Source organism: Myotis brandtii, unplaced genomic scaffold (assembly GCF_000412655.1).
Source record: "Myotis brandtii unplaced genomic scaffold, ASM41265v1 scaffold82, whole genome shotgun sequence".
NCBI classification, from domain to species: Eukaryota; Metazoa; Chordata; class Mammalia; order Chiroptera; family Vespertilionidae; genus Myotis; species Myotis brandtii.
The window spans coordinates 8,152,653-8,168,730 of record NW_005371324.1 but is presented as its reverse complement, the minus strand read 5'-3'; the positions used below and the strand labels follow the sequence as shown (position 1 = coordinate 8,168,730).

The 16,078-nt window shown below is 36.5% G+C and overlaps 1 protein-coding gene across 1 annotated transcript in view; it reads right to left on the bottom strand.

Annotated features, from left to right (window-relative positions):
- The window catches only part of OTOGL (otogelin-like), a 145,021-nt gene that overhangs the window by 33,040 nt on the left and 95,903 nt on the right, over window positions 1-16,078 (bottom strand). Inside the window, exons 35-43 of the mRNA XM_014531634.1 lie at window positions 13,817-13,896; window positions 13,297-13,323; window positions 11,093-11,166; window positions 8,128-8,305; window positions 7,736-7,878; window positions 6,985-7,008; window positions 6,791-6,883; window positions 3,993-4,182; window positions 1,733-1,947 (exon numbers count right to left, since the gene is read on the bottom strand). Of these exons, the coding sequence (XP_014387120.1) occupies window positions 1,733-1,947; window positions 3,993-4,182; window positions 6,791-6,883; window positions 6,985-7,008; window positions 7,736-7,878; window positions 8,128-8,305; window positions 11,093-11,166; window positions 13,297-13,323; window positions 13,817-13,896 (1,024 nt within the window). The remainder of the gene's footprint in view (window positions 1-1,732; window positions 1,948-3,992; window positions 4,183-6,790; window positions 6,884-6,984; window positions 7,009-7,735; window positions 7,879-8,127; window positions 8,306-11,092; window positions 11,167-13,296; window positions 13,324-13,816; window positions 13,897-16,078) is intronic.

Below are 16,078 nucleotides of genomic sequence, written 5' to 3'. Positions count from 1 at the left end.
GAGGACCTGGTAAGCCCTGATAAGAAGTTTGGAATGTGTCAGTAAAAGACACTGATGGGTTTTAGGCAGAGAAGTGATATAATCCCTTTTCAATTTTTAAAAGACCATCTGCCTCCTTATATGGTAATTTGCAAAAAAAGGATGAAGATTAGAAGTAGGGAAACCAAATTATGAGCACTCCTTTCTTTTGCCATCAAACGCACTGGGAAGGTCCTAAGGGGAAAAGTGGAGGCTATTCTAGACTAAATGGTACCCTGTGTTGCCTCACTATGCCCTGAAAGGTAAGCTGAAAAGTCTCCTGATTTAATCAACCTTCCAGGTTTCCAGTTAAAAATTCAATTTTCGAAAATCATTCTGCTTTTAAAAGACAAAAAAATGACACTGAAATCAGTTTAAAAGTATTTGCTATGTTTTCATTTTTGTGTGCATGCATTGAAAAATGTAAACATTTAAAACAGGGGTCCTCAAACTTTTTAAACAGGGGGCCAGTTCACTGTCCCTCAGACTGTTGGAGGGCCGGACTATAGTTTAAAAAAAAAACTATGAACAAATTCCTATGCATACTGCACATATCTTATTTTGAAGTAAAAAAACAAAACGGGAACAAATACAATATTTGTATTTGCATGTGGCCCACGGGCCGTAGTTTGAGGACCCCTGATTTAAAACTTATTTGTATCCAAATCTCTAAGTAAAAGTGAAGCTCCAGAAATGTGTCATTTTTTGTCCCTGACTTCAAACCCTTTGCCTTTGTCCTCAGGGGAAGTTCGAGGCAGGCTGAAGACTATGAAGTCTGCACTTCCTTCAGCAGGGAAGGTGCTTCACAGTGAGTTCCTTCCTGCTTCAACAATTCCCTCACTCTTCCTCCAGGCTCTTCCCATCCACAGGACTTGCACTAAACCTTCAATGTTTTCCTAACATGCACTTTTACACCAAGACTGTTCTTACATATATTGTTTTATCTGCCTAAGTCTCCCTTCCTCCCTTCCTCCATTCTCTCTCCTGGAAAATGCATTCTTCTATATAATTCAAATGTCTTAAACTGTGGGAAATTTTCTTCAACCCTGGGCTTCCATATACCTCCATAGTGTATCTTGCAACATATCTATTCAAAGGCTTTCATTCCCACTAGGTTATTTGAGGACGAGGAGAAAGTCTTATTCATCTTTGGATCATAGGAGTTTAACACAAAGCCTATTAGGGCCAAGAAGTTTACTAACTTTTCATTAAGTGATTCATGAAATGCTATATTTGTCTGTTCTTTGTTTCTAATAATGGATCTTTTAAAATATAGAGATTATATTAAAATATCTGCTAGTCACCTAAAGTCAGAAAGTTAGATACTAATAAAGGTTCTATTATAAGTCTACCCCTCAGAGGCCAAGTTCATAGGGAATTGATTAAACCCCTCACTGTCGTGGTTTCTATACTGGGTTATCAAGTGACATTGATCTCTTTCTCCTAGAGGCATTTATTGAAAAGATGGAATTTCATGTTTCTGGAAAGCTGTTGATATAGTTCTGAAATAAAAATAGGAGAAAAAAGGTAATTATCCTCCCTCTCGATAAATCTATAAACAGCAAATGATTCTGAATTCCAAAGCAAACTGACAGAAGGTTTGGAGATAAACTATTCTTAGTAGAAGGACATCATGGCGAGAATAGGACTTTACTAGGTTTACTTTCAACATATCTAACAGGACAGCTCTTACCTATGGTCACTTTCAACTTACTTTATCATGGCATGGAACAAAAACTTTTCTATTTAATAATTCAATGCAGTGACTGCAATCATACTCAGTGCAATTTCTAACAGGTCTTCTTGTTATTACTTTAAATGATTTCTCAATTTCCCAGCTCTCAATAAATAATTCTATGTCTTCCATATTTGTAATAATTGTGCCATTTTGCATCCTTAGATCATCATCTGGATCATCATTGCAAATTCCTAGAAAGATATGTGACATTTAGAAGGAAAAAATTTTCACTTAAACCAAATGTAGGCAGCAGAATTCAATCATCAGAATAATTTATTACGGTTAATGATCCTAGAAGTTAAGATATATGAAAGGATCATAGAAAGTAAAGAAAGAGGAAATTGGTTCTGTCCTTATGCTTTTCCACTATTAGCACTATCTCCTAATTTAAGAACAAGTTCTTAAATCTGTCAGGTATTCCCCATAATAGTGGCCAATTGGTGATTGACTCCAGGCATCCACTCCCCCAAGAAAACCCTGCCTGAAAACATTAAATTATCCCTTTCAGAAATCATCCCTGCCTCATCACCTAGAGCATGACACCCTCCAGGAGAGGGGCCTGAATTGCACACCTTTTATTAAAAACTGTTACAAGCAATCCAGGCATAAACTAGTCAGCTCATGGCAGTCACCAGACACAGAGATATGTTCAACATTAGGACAACCATTGCCAAGCTAAGAATTTGACCTCGATATTCTAGGACATAGACAATCCCCCTTCCTTGGGATGGCATGGCCTATTGATGGCTATCACGCATTGACTTGCTACAGCCTACCTTCCTTGAGGAAGGCCAGACTGAGGATGGAGCTTGCTCTTCATCCAGTGGAGTGCAGAGACAAGGGAAGCATAGAGAAATGGATCTGTAACCTGATCATAACTTACCTGAATCCCACCCTATTTGAAGACATATTTTTTTCTTAACTTCTAAGGCTCCCAGCTATAAAAGAAGTGAGTTAAACATTTTTTCCAGGATCAAATCTTATGTCACTATCAATAAAGGTTGCTGCTGCCATGGTAGCCACGGCCCTTGTAAATATGCAGAGAATTGAGTACAGTGCAAAGAAAAAAAATACCTCAAAAAACTCAAGAGAATTATACTATAAAGCAGCTACTATTTTTAAACTTAAACTCTTCTAATTTCTAGTAAAAATAGTTTCCATTGCAACTTCAACCAGCACCCCCACAGACTTTACAGCGCTATGTAAAACGAGGTGTCAATAGAGACCTCCCATCCTAGTGTCCATGCTCAACTTGGGCCAGATTCTTGTTCACTGAAACTTTATCAGCCAGCACCCAACCTAGGGATCCCAAGAGCACCCACATTTCCCTTCACCCAACCCCACTGTGGAGGTCAGGAAGCTTAGGGGCTGACCTTAGGTAGCAAACATGTACTAACATTTGTTGACTGTGTGTATTAAGCAATATGTTATGTGTTTTTACAATCACTTTCACATACAATTCTAGCAACAATCTTGAAGGCAGATATTACTATCCCATTTTAAAGGTGAGGAAACTGATGTTGAGCAGAACTGTAAAGGGATAGCACTGCTTAACTTACCAGGGCCAGTATTATTCTTTCTTACACCAGAGCCAGTATTATTCTTTCTTATATTTCTAATTTGCTTTCTTTGGCTTGAAACTCTTTGTATCTATGTAACATACAGGGTGGGGCAAAAGTAGGTTTACAGTTGTAAGTACATGAAACAACATATTCTTGTAGTATTCTTTATTAATTATTGTATTATATTCCATGTGAACAACTATAAGCCTACTTTTGCCCCACCCTGTATTGTGATATTAAATTGAGGTGTAAAGGTACATCTAGGCTTTATACTTTATAATAAAAAGTTATTTTTAACCTTTCTATGCCTCATTTTTGTCACAAATTAATGCTAGTGCCTATTCATAGGGCTATCGTTATAATTAAATGAGTTAAAATAAGTAAAATAATGCCTGACACTTCATTAATGCTTAATAAAGAAGAGCTAGTATAAATATAAGCAATATTATATTAATAGTGAGAATATGGCTCCATAAAATACCCACATTGAATTGTTATCTCTTGCTTCTTAATCCATTCATTGGAAACCATTACTTCATTCAATATTCACATAGGTCACTGAAAGTTAATATCACATCTCAAATCAAAAAGATCTGGCAATAGGTGCCAAAACAGTGTAAAATGAATAGGAAAGAAAAGTTAGAAGAAATTGAGATTTGAAGAGCAATACTCACCACAAAGTCCTTCTGTGGAGGAGGACAAGTTAAATTGAAAGCCAAAATGAATGTCTAAGATTCCTGTGAGATGAGCCCACTTTATGATTAGTCCAGCTGGAGTAGTAATCACGTACATATTACCTGAATCCTCTATCAACAGTTCTTGATTTGAAAAGGGCAAAGGCACAACAATAGAATCCACTTCTACCTGTAATTACATAATGCATTTACATCTGTCAGTAAAAATTTTATGTTTAAATATTTATTAGCCATGGCCAGTGTGGCTAAGTTGGTTTGGCATTGTCCCATGCACCAAAAGATTGCTGGTTCGATTCTTGGGCAGGGCACATGCTCAGGTTGTGGCTCAATCCCTAATAGGGGGCGTGCAGGAGGCAGCCAATCGATGTTTTGCTCTCACATCAATATGTGTCTCTCTCTCTCAAAAAAAAATCAATGAAAAATATAAAAATAAATAAATAAATATACATTTATTAAAATTAGGAGTTTTCAGATTATCCCATTTCTTCCTATTTAATATAAACTATACTTTAAGTTTTTAAAAATTTATTTCCCTTGTGCTGCCATAGCGTCTCATAACTTCAAAGCTCTTTTATTGTTTCTTTGCTGTGTCTTGCTGTATTCAGTATTTGTTTTAACCTCATTGCCCTTTATTTTCTTCAAAACTTAACTTTTGCCCTAGCCAGTTTGGCTCAGTGGATACAGCATCAGCCTGTGGACCAGAGGGTCCCGGGTTTGATTCTGGTCAAGGGCACATACTTCGGTTGCAGGCTCCTCCCCGGCCAGGGCCCTGGTCAAGGCTCATGCAGGAGGCAACCAATCGATGTGTTCCTCTCAGAAACAACAAAAACACATGCAAAAAACAGCTTTATTTTTTTCTGTTATGTAAGCTTTCTGTCTATTTCCCTCAATATATGTTGACTACACCACTACCTACTAACATGAATATAAGCTAATAAAGTTACTTTCAAGATATTTTCTTTAAGCTGGTTCTTTCTATGGTCTTCTAATTTAGTGTCTAACTATAATGTTTATAACAGTCATCTGCCAAGGTTAGTAAAGATTAGAATTCCCAGGGATTCCAGTTCCTAGGTTTGGGTGAGATTCCTGACTGTATTCTTATCATGTACTCCTGGTAATACAGATGCAGGCAGTCCAAGGATAATACTTTGAAAAACAGTGCTTTAAATAATGGCAATGACATGGAAGCATGAACTGCAACCAGCAGTAAATTTGTCGAAGTTTATACCTGACCAACCACCTAATTTCTCATCTTTACATCTTTCTCATGCTGTCACCTTTGAGCTAAAACATCTCTCCACTTGCCTGTTAATTTCTACTCATTCTTTAAGATTTATTTCAGGTGTCACTTCCAAAATTACTTACTTGACCCTCCTACAAACTGCACTAAATGAACCTCCTTTTTGTTTCCATAATGTCTTGGTCATAACTCTGTCACTATACCTCCTACTACTTTCTAATTGGCAGATAATTACAGTCATGCATCCCACACACAACTACAAGTAACTTGAGATCAGGACCTGTGTTATTTTTATCATGTAAACGCTCACTAAGTGATTTTTAAAAATTCATTAGTTTTTAACTAAATACATGACCAGTGACAAGTTCAGCTGAGGCAAAAAACAAACCCAAATGCTTACAATAATAGCATACCAGGTTTGAATTCACTTCCCATTCACTTCCTGTTAATATATCAACCTCATAAAAATCAAAGGTATATATGAATACTATCATTCAAAAGGACCAAATTCATATATTTTTTAAAGTTTACTTAAAATTTAACACCTTACTATTTTAGGATTATTTTATTTATTTTAATATATTTTTATTGTTGATAGTACTATAGATATCTCCCATTCCCTCCCCTTTTTCCCCCCAGCCTCTAGCCCCACCTCCAGGTCTTCACCACCCTATTGCCCGTGACCATGGGCTATGCATATAAGTATATAAGTTCTTTGAATGATTATTTTAATATTGTTTCTAGTCTAGAATCTATGGTCCTGTGTTAATGGAATTATTTCCAGAAAGTCTATAATGTCTCATCCATTTCAAGCAAAAAGATTTTTTACACATTATTTTCTTATATTTTTGAGAGAACCATTTGTATCTGAGTGAGACATCTGGCTTATAACTCACTCCTATCTGGTAAATATATTCCTTAGGAATATATATTTATATTTTTATATTATAAAGCCTTTTTAAACATTTTTCATATAACACTAAATAGATCTTTTCCAACTTTTATATACCTAGCCCTTCTTCAGTATATTGCAATAAAGTTAACTATTCCTTTATTTTTTCTTATTTTAGCTATCACTTATTCACTGAAAAAGTAATGGCATCAACATTTCAAAACTACTGCTTCCATTGATTCTTTTGGTGGTCTTCATCCTGGTATTCATGGCAACTACTGTTTCCAGCCTTATGATCCCTCTTCTTCACGTCATTTCCATTGTGTTTAATTTGTTACACTAAGGTTAACTCGGCCACTAAGAAGATTGGCCACTTACCTTATCCAAGAAGGCTTTAGCATATTTCACATGGCTGTTGCAGTTAACCTCGCAAGGAGAGAAATATTTGCAACAGTTGGCACATTATGGGAAGAGGAATATAATACTAAGAAACACTTTTAGGCTGCCCATGAAAACAATGATTAGACATAATAGCCATAAAACTCCACTGATATGTTTAATTTTCCTCTTTTTGGAAATAATTTTATTTATATAATTTCTTAATTATATCTAAGGCAAGGATATTTTTAAGCTTTGTATTCCTACCTTTCTTGCTGCCCGATTGACAAGTATTTTATGTATAGATGTTGTCAAATTTAACCTCTTAAAACAAAGTCCAGAGATTCTTTCAGAAGAAGCCTTAATTTTGGGGAAAAAGAAATAACAAACTTTGTAAAGTTAATAAACATAATTTTAGCAATAAACAGAAGTAATTTACTAAACACTTCACAAATACTCACTAGCTTTTGAAATGAGTCCTCATTCTGAAAAGTAAAAAGCATAAAGAGAAAACATTTTTAAAAGAAAAATACTACTTGACTTTTAAAAACTTTTTTTGAATTACTATTATATGCCTCTAAATATAGTAACATGAAATATTTTTTGTTTTAAGTACCAGAAGATAAATGTCAGTGAGTTCTTGAGCCCCTCCTTACTCTAGGAATACCTAATGTTGCAACATACTCCAGCTGTAGATTTATGAAGAAAGGACAAAGAATGGAACTTCGGGGGGAGGTCAATGGGGGAAAAGGAGACATATGTAATGCTATATGTAATACTTTAAATAATAATAAAAAATAAATTTTACTCAGATCTTAAGAGCTTGAATATATAAATGTGCAATGATCTCATTTGATTATTCTTCTTTTCAATATAGATTAACAAATTTTCATAAGTTATTATCGTCATGTTGAGAGGTCAATGGGGGAAAAGGAGACATATGTAATACTATCTGTTATACTTCAAATAATAATAAAAAAATACATTTTACTCAGATCTTAAGAGCTAGAATATATAAATTTGCAATGATCTCATTTGATTATTCTTTTCCATATAGATTAACAAATTTTTGTAAGTTATTATCGTCATGTTGTTAATTCCATCTGCTCAGTATTACCTTTGTACTTCTCACTTAGTATTGGTTATGAGAGCTATTGAAAGTTCATTATTTACTAGTAAAATCTATGTGGGGAACAAAAGAATTGAACTTACCTGATTCATGGAGCATTTTTCAATATGAGCAACTATAACTTCCCCAGGAATTCGTACTAAGATATAAGAAGCCATACTATATAATGCTGCATTGTTTCCATCAAACGTAATGATGCTCAATTCTGACAACATGGAACACCGACCTAAAAGAAATGTTGGAGAGTGGATTTCCTTAGTTACTAATTATTTCTATTTGTAGTAACAGTTGCTTTAAATTAGTCTTATCATGTTTGACAAAAAGCAAATCTAAAGGTTACATACTGGGAACCAAAATCATAAATCAAATGAAGAATGCTCAACAATAACTTTGGCTTGATGAGGTGGTCGGCTCAAAAAATTTACAACCTCCTCCTGATCAAAAATTGATAACGATGTAAGAAATGCAAACCCACAAGGACATTCCCACTCAGGGCAGCAGATATCAGTGTTCACTTGAACAGGCCTTCCCCGGAAACCACAGTCAGGCATTTCCAAGTCCTTTGGGCAATTGAGAGACCAGTTGTACAACTTCCATTCCATATTAAGGCATATATATTGGCTACAATTATAAACAGGATCAAATTGTTGAGGCTGTTGTAAAAACAAAAAGAAATAAATAAAGAAAATCGGTGATTTTCCCCCCATTTTCAACTACTGTTTTCAATTATTTTTAAATTTTTTGTCTTTATCCCCTTTAGGCAACCCTCAGCTTGTTCTCCGTATCTATGGTCCTGTTTTGTTTTGTTTATTCACTTGCTTTTGTTTTGTATTTTTAGATTCCACACATAAGTAAAATCATATGGTATTTCTCTTTCTGTGTCTGACTTATTTCACTTAGCATAATACCCTTCTGGTCCATTCATGTTGTCACAAAAGTCAAGATTGCATTCCTTTTTTATTGCTGAGTAATATATCATTGCATATATTTTTTAAAATTTCCATTCACATTGCCTATAGTCTATATTCCCTACATATGACAGCCTTTGAAAGATGAACAATTAAAATTTTACTACAACTTTTTGTTGATGTAACCTTTCTAAAATACTCAGTATGAACGTTTTATTTCAACTTTATCTCAATATTGACTTGATATCAGAATTGCCCATGTACTCAGAAATCTGAGCAAATTGAAGTCTTATCCTAATTTATCTAGCTTAGTGTTTTGCAAGCAGACTTATATAGTGGCTCTCAACCTGTCATATTACATTGTGTAAAGCTAGTATTGAATCTAATCTCTGTTAGTGTCAATTTTTTAAAAATTACAACTTAATTATATCCTAGTATTTCATTAAAAATTCCTATGTGAGGTCAATTTGACTGTTGGGTAGAATCATTATAAATTATCAATGCAATGTATAGCTCACAGACTTCTAGACAGACAAGATTTAAATAAGTGGTGTTTTTTTTTCAGTTTATAAATTACATTCTATTTAAATCATGGTAATAATTACAGCAATGATAAACATTTATACCACTTATTATGCTCCCATTGTTCAAACTAACCCATTTCATTCCCACAACAACAACCCTCTGAGGTGAACTCTATGTTTAGCATATCTGTAAATCCACAGATTTTTGATACCTAAAAGGAATCTCAATCTTTACCTGGCAAAACTGAACTCTTGGTTATAACCAACCAGACCTTCACTTCCCACAATTTCACCATCCTAATTAATGTCAACTGTATCCTTCAGTTGCTCACGGCAAACATTTTAGAATCCTTGATACTTCTCTTTCACTCACACCTCACATCTAATCCTTCAGCAAATTCTGTAGTTTCTATTTTCAAAATATATCCATCATCTCTACTGCTGTTACCTGGTCCAGGCGACCATTGTCTTTTGCCTAAATTCCTGCAATAGCCTCCTAACTTGTTCTATTGTCTCCTTTCACCCTGCTCTCAACACAGCAGCTAAAATATACCTGAAACAAATTATCTCATGTAATTCCTCTGCTCAAAAATATCCCATGCAATATCCTGTCATTTAGGAAAAAAGCCATGGTCTTTACAATCATCTAAAAGGGCTTACATAATCGAATTTACTTGCTGCTATTTTATCCCTTCCTTACTTAATGGCCTTGTTGGTGTTGTTTGTGTGTGTGTGTGTGTGTGTGTGTGTGTGTGTTTGTTTTGTTTTTGGTTTTATATTTCAGGTGCTTCCTCACTGCAGGGCCTTTGCACTTGCTTGGAACACTCTCTGTTTCTCTACACAGCTCACTGTCTCAACTTCTTTAGAACTTTTATTATGAAACTAGAGGCCCAGTGCACAAATTTGTGCATCAGTGGGGTCCCATGGCCTGGCCTGTGGGATAGGGCTGAAATCGGCTCTCCGACATCCCCTGAGGGGTCCCAAATTGCGAGAGGGCACAGGCTAGCCTGAGGGACCCCACTGGTGCACGATTGGGGCCGGGGAGGGACGCAGGAGGTTGGCCAGCCAGGGAGGGACCACTCAGGGGAGGGCTCCAGGGCATGGCCAGCTTGTCTCACTTAGTCCCTATCAGCCCAGACTCCAGCAGCAAGCTAACCTACCGGTCAGAACGTCTGCCCCCTGGTGGTCAGTGCATGTCATAGCGAGGGTTGAGCAGCCTTAGCATATCATTAGCATATTATGCTTTGATTGATTGAATGGATGACCGGACACTTAGCATATTAGGCTTTTATTATATAGGATCACCTCATCAGTGAGAACTTTTGACCATATAACTAAAAATAGTTTCATTTTCCTCCTGAGCAGCACCCTCTAACATTTTTTATGACTCAGGAACATATTTTGCTTATTGATTGTCTCCAAACCTCCAATAAAATGTAAACTTCATAAGCACAGAAATGTTTGCCTGCTTTTATATTGTTTTATCCATGGTACCTTAATAGTGCCTGGCCAGAAATAATAATGATTGAATAAGTAATTACTTTATTAGAACAAATAGCATATTTGGAGTAAGGATATAAGTGCTCAGGTCTCAGCCCAGACAATTACAAGCTCTGGGGTTCAATGACCTTATCTTGCTTTGCTTACCATTGTATCTTTGTCATCTTACATAATGCCTGGCACATAGTAGCTCCTTAATAAATATTTTTTGAATGCTTGACTTACAGAGAAGCCCACACTAGATAACTATTTATTAAAGAATCACACTTAAGTCCCCATTTGAATTTTATATTTTTCAGTGTGACCAGAACCTAATTAATAAGAAATATCTGGGTCTGTTTAAGAAATACAATTGTTAAAATAGTAATGTATATTTCTTATTATCTTTTAGCAAAGAAAGACTAGCGATCACACTGAAAAGTTTAATAGCGTTTGGATAGTGATACAGACACTTGAACAGATGCTACAAGAAAAGGACACAATAGTTGAAGAGATTACTCGGTCTTACCTCACATTCCAAACCTGGGGTGGGTGTTAGCATGTCGGCCACAGTGACGTCTGGTGGAGAAACCGTTTCTGGACCTGTTGGAAATGAAGATGTCCTCTCTGTTAGTGGGATGATATCCATTGTGTATGGAATTCACATGTGGTAGAAACTGCTAAGAAATATTATATAGATTATTTCATTTATTCCCACAAGAACCCTGTGAGGTAGATAACAATACTCTTGTCATTTTACAGAGAGGGAAACTAAGGTGCAGCGAGATAAGCTAGTAAATGTTTGAGACAAAATTCAAACTCAGAGATTTTGATTCTAGAGTCCTGGCTTTTAACTGGCATATATATATAATGCCTCTCTCATAGAGTTCTTATAAGGATTAAATGTATGCAAAGAACTTAGTCCAATGCCTGGTACATAATAAGTACTCAATAAATGGTAGCTAATTAGAATAGAAGTGATGGTAGTACTGCGACTATTACTTTGAAGATGTCACAGGACTCATTAAAATTTTCAATGACTTGCCATTGTCTTTAGAAAGAAAATCCAGCCCTGACTGGTTTGGCTCAGTGGATGGAGCGTCGGCCTGCGGACTGAAGGGTCCCAGGTTCGATTCCGGTCAAGGGCATGTACCTTGGTTGCGGGCACATCCCCAGTGGGGGGTGTGCAGGAGGCAGCTGATCGATGTTCTCTCTCATCAATGTTTCTAGCTCTCTATCCCTCTCCCTTTCTCTCTGTAAAAAATCAATAAAATATATTAAAAAAAAAAAAGAAAGAAAGAAAATCCAAGTTTCTTACCAGGGACTCGGTGATCTGGCCCTGATCATCTGTGCCATCCCTTCCCTTGGCTCAATTCCCCTCGCACTACATGCTCAAGATACATTGACCTGCTTGAAGTTTGTAAACAATAATATAAACGGAGCCACTTTAAAACCGGAGCGGAAGCTGCCAGGCCAGAGAAACTGCACATCTTATGCCTCATACCTTCAGATTGTTGCAACTGGGCAAATAACCTTTGGATTGAACCTAGGGCAGCATTGTGCTCCAAAAAAAACTGTTTGCAAAGATAACAAGAAAGCAGTGGTGACCCCTGGACCGATGACTACTGGACTGAAAATTAAAAACATTGTTTAGAATTCACATCACTATGTTGTTATCTGCATCAATAGAAATGCCTTCCTTCTATTGATGCAGTTGTTCCCCTGCCCTTTCTCATAAATTCCCATTGCCTTTGTCTCCACATTAGAACATTCTTTGGGCTTCTGCCTGAATCAGTGCATTCGGAATGGCTATTCTTATGAATCTCAATACATTTCTTGTTGCTTCTCACTTTGAAAGGCCTATTGTTAGGTTAGCAAATCCCTCTGTGTGTCATGGTTTCTCTCAGTTACAGGCCTTTGCACATGCTTCCCCTTCCAGCTGGAGAGCACACTTCCTCCTCCTACTAGTCTATCCAACTCCTATCTTCTGCTACCTTCTGAGATCAAACCTCCAAAATTAGTACAAGTATACAGGAATGTCTACTGCTTGTATTACCCCTATTGTAATATCACAACAACCTATGGACTAGTAGCAGTTTAAGGGTAGAGGCTGTGTCTTAATCACCTTTCTCCTGTCCTCCCCCCAGTGCCAGGACACTGCCTAGCAGAGTTGACACTCAATTAAATCTTGTCAAGTAAATTGAAGAATAAATATCTGAGCTTCTCTAAATTAAGTTTGTCAAGCCTCGCTATGAGTAGATGTATTAATCCTTTTCTGAGGCAAGTTTCATAGTGAGGGAGAGAAGCCGGGGTATGGGCCCAGAATGCCCCTCCAGAGGCTGGGACAGAGCACAGGAACAGGAATGGAAGCGATTAAAGGATGGTGTTCTTTGCATTAACATATTTTTAGAGTCAGCCTAATCACTGTGAAAATTTAAGTAGGATTTGATAAAACCTAAATTCTAGGCAAAAAAAAAAAAAAAGTGCGGGGAATCTTTGTTATCTATACTCATTGAAAGGGAAAAGGAGGTGGACCAAATGCAGAAGTCATTTAGAAATGGTGTTATGCTGACCCATCTACTTAACAAAACAACTGACAGCTAGGTTTTCCAGGAGATGGGAGAGTACTAATACCAGCCATTGTTATAAGTGTGCTAAGACTTAAATTACACAATGCTATTCTAGTGTCTATAATTGTAACAATACCAGTACATATGGGTAGAGATAGCTTACCTGGTGACATGGGAATCAGAGGTATGCCTACAAAGAAACAAAGAGACTTTCTTTAACTAGTTTTGTTTAAGGTGAGGCCCACATAGTTCATAGAGGGATCTTTAGCTTGGAGGAAAATGTTTGAGGAGAGAGAACACAGGAGAAATGTTAGAGAGAAGATTTGCATTCTTTGAAAAGTAATTAGAAATGAAAAGACAATACAAAGGCTATTGAAGAAGAATCTTACGAAAGTATATTGCCCATCTAAAACTTCTGTTCACAAGTGTGAAATCTCAGAGGGAAGGTGAGGGAGGGTGGGTAGGTGGGAGGTAATCAACCAAAGACCTTGTATATATATATATATATGCATAACACATGGACAGAGACATTAGGATGGTGAAGGCCTGGGGTGAGGGGTGGGCATGGGCTGGAGGGAGTCAATGGGGGAAAAAATGAAAAATAAAACCACTTGCCATCATAGAGAAAAATATGTTCAAGTGTTTTACTTTTCCAGAATAAAGTAAGTAGGGTTCACACTTACAGTCTCCTGGATAAACACATTTGAGGGTGATCTCATCAAGGATCATATGTTTAGGGCAGTAGGGCAAGCATCCTTCAACCCTTTACATTAAAAAAAATCAAAATGAAAAAAGTTTATCATATAAATTATACTGCAGTTAATATATACAATCAAGATATATTTTTCCTATAATTCTTCCATTCTTCTTGTCAAGCACTAAGGAGTTCTCTATTTGCTACCACTCCATCATTCCTCATTTTACACAATCACAAGCTAGCGGATCATAAAGAGATATCATTCATGATTAAAACATAATTTGAACTTAGACCATTCAGCATACACTTATGTTTGGGACACATTAAGGCTATGTTCTATAAATCAGTAGAAATGCAGAAGAATCATTTATTGTGATTTTAAACTACATTCATTGTACTTTCTTTTCTTTTTACTGATTTAAGAGAGAGGGTAAGGAAGAGAGAGAAACATCGGTGTATGAGAGAAACACATTCATTGGTTTCCCCCTGTGCCCCATACATGTGCCCTGACCAGGAATGGAAGCGGCAACCTTTCGGTGGATGGGATGACACACACAAGTCAGGGCCGTTCATTGTACTTTCCATTCCTATGCAAGCCCCCTCATCCAAGCAGGTAGGTATAGTCTTTGAACTATCCTTGCCTTAATGACACTGGCAGAACAAAAACAGAATCTCAATGGCTTGACTTGCCTAAACACACTGAAAAGGCATTTGGAATCTCTGGGTGAAAGGCATGGAGGTGGGACATGGTTGCAGTTCTTTGAAAACAGGGCAGGGAAGGGTAGAGGCTACAGTTCTCAAGGGCATCAGGGCCTGTGCCCAAATTTGTAGCAGGGTAGCCTGGGAGGAGATGATTTTAAATGAGCCTATGGAGATCAGGAACCAAACTAAACTTCTGACAGATAAATATAGGGTGTCCCAAAATTCACACAAGATTTGCAATTCAATTCAATTGCAAATCTTGCATGAATTTTGGGACACCATATAGAATATCTCTGATGCATAACAGTTCTTTTAATGAGTATATTATGAATAGGAATAACTGTATTTACATATGGCCTCTATGGTATGCTAGTTGGTATCTTTTCTCATAAAAGTTATAATTTCCACTGAATCTCTTTATTTTTAACACTTGATTCCAAGCCCAAGGTTGACTGGTCTTCATAAGGCCCCCCAGTTTGTGTGCATGGCACAGAAGCAAGTGAGAGTCCCAGACTTCAAGAAGTCATGGGCTTGAGCATCCTGGGCCAGAGACAGGAGGAACCATCAGAATGCTTTTTTCCAAGGCAATAAAGCCAAGATGATAACTGAGATTACTTATTTCTTCTCATCCTGTTGGGGCTCAGAATCCAATTCATTCTGATTTAAATGAAATAAATGCAATCCTTTGTGTACAACCAATCATTGGATTCATCCACGCTTGAGAGAATTAATGTAAAAATTGTTGTAAAAAGTCTTGTTATCTGCCTCTCAAATACACTAGCAGGTTGTAATAATATTTTAAAATATTTCTAATCGCCTCATATTTAAAGCAAAGAAATTTAAATGAAAAATATTCAAGGCCTCTTTAAAATTCAGGAGGGAAATGAACTAACTTGAAACTAGGAGTTAGTGTTGCCACCAGAGGGCACTTGTTCATGGAAGGAAATCCAGACAACAGTAAAAACCAAGAACAGCCCATTTCTCTTTTCACATGAGACATATTTAGCTATCTCTTGGATGCTTCCTTCACAAATGATTTTTTTAAACATCAACAGTTTAGCTATTTATTTCATAAAATAAAAAAATTGTGAATAACGCAATTTTAGCCAGTATATGATATTCCTATTCAACTCTACACTTTGTCAAGCAAAAAAAAAAAATTAATGTTACTAGATTGCTAAAAAAATAAGGGCCAGTTGCTTCTCATTAAATTAAATAAATATCATTTTTATGCAACTCAATTATTTTGCAATTGTTTTATGCAAGTCAAAACCACAGACATCCTCTTAAAACATTTTCCCCAAACCAGTAACTTATTATTTTAAAATGCCTTCTTGGTAGGTTCCTATTTATCTTGTCATACAACTGGTAATCTACTCAACTTCTGACAGATAAATAGAATATCTCTGATGCATAACGGTTCTTTTAATGGGTATCTACACTAATAAAAGACAAACATGCAAATTGACTGTACCTTCGCTACACCTTAAGCCATGCCAACCAGCCAATCAGAGTGACTATATGCAAATTAACCCAACCAAGATGG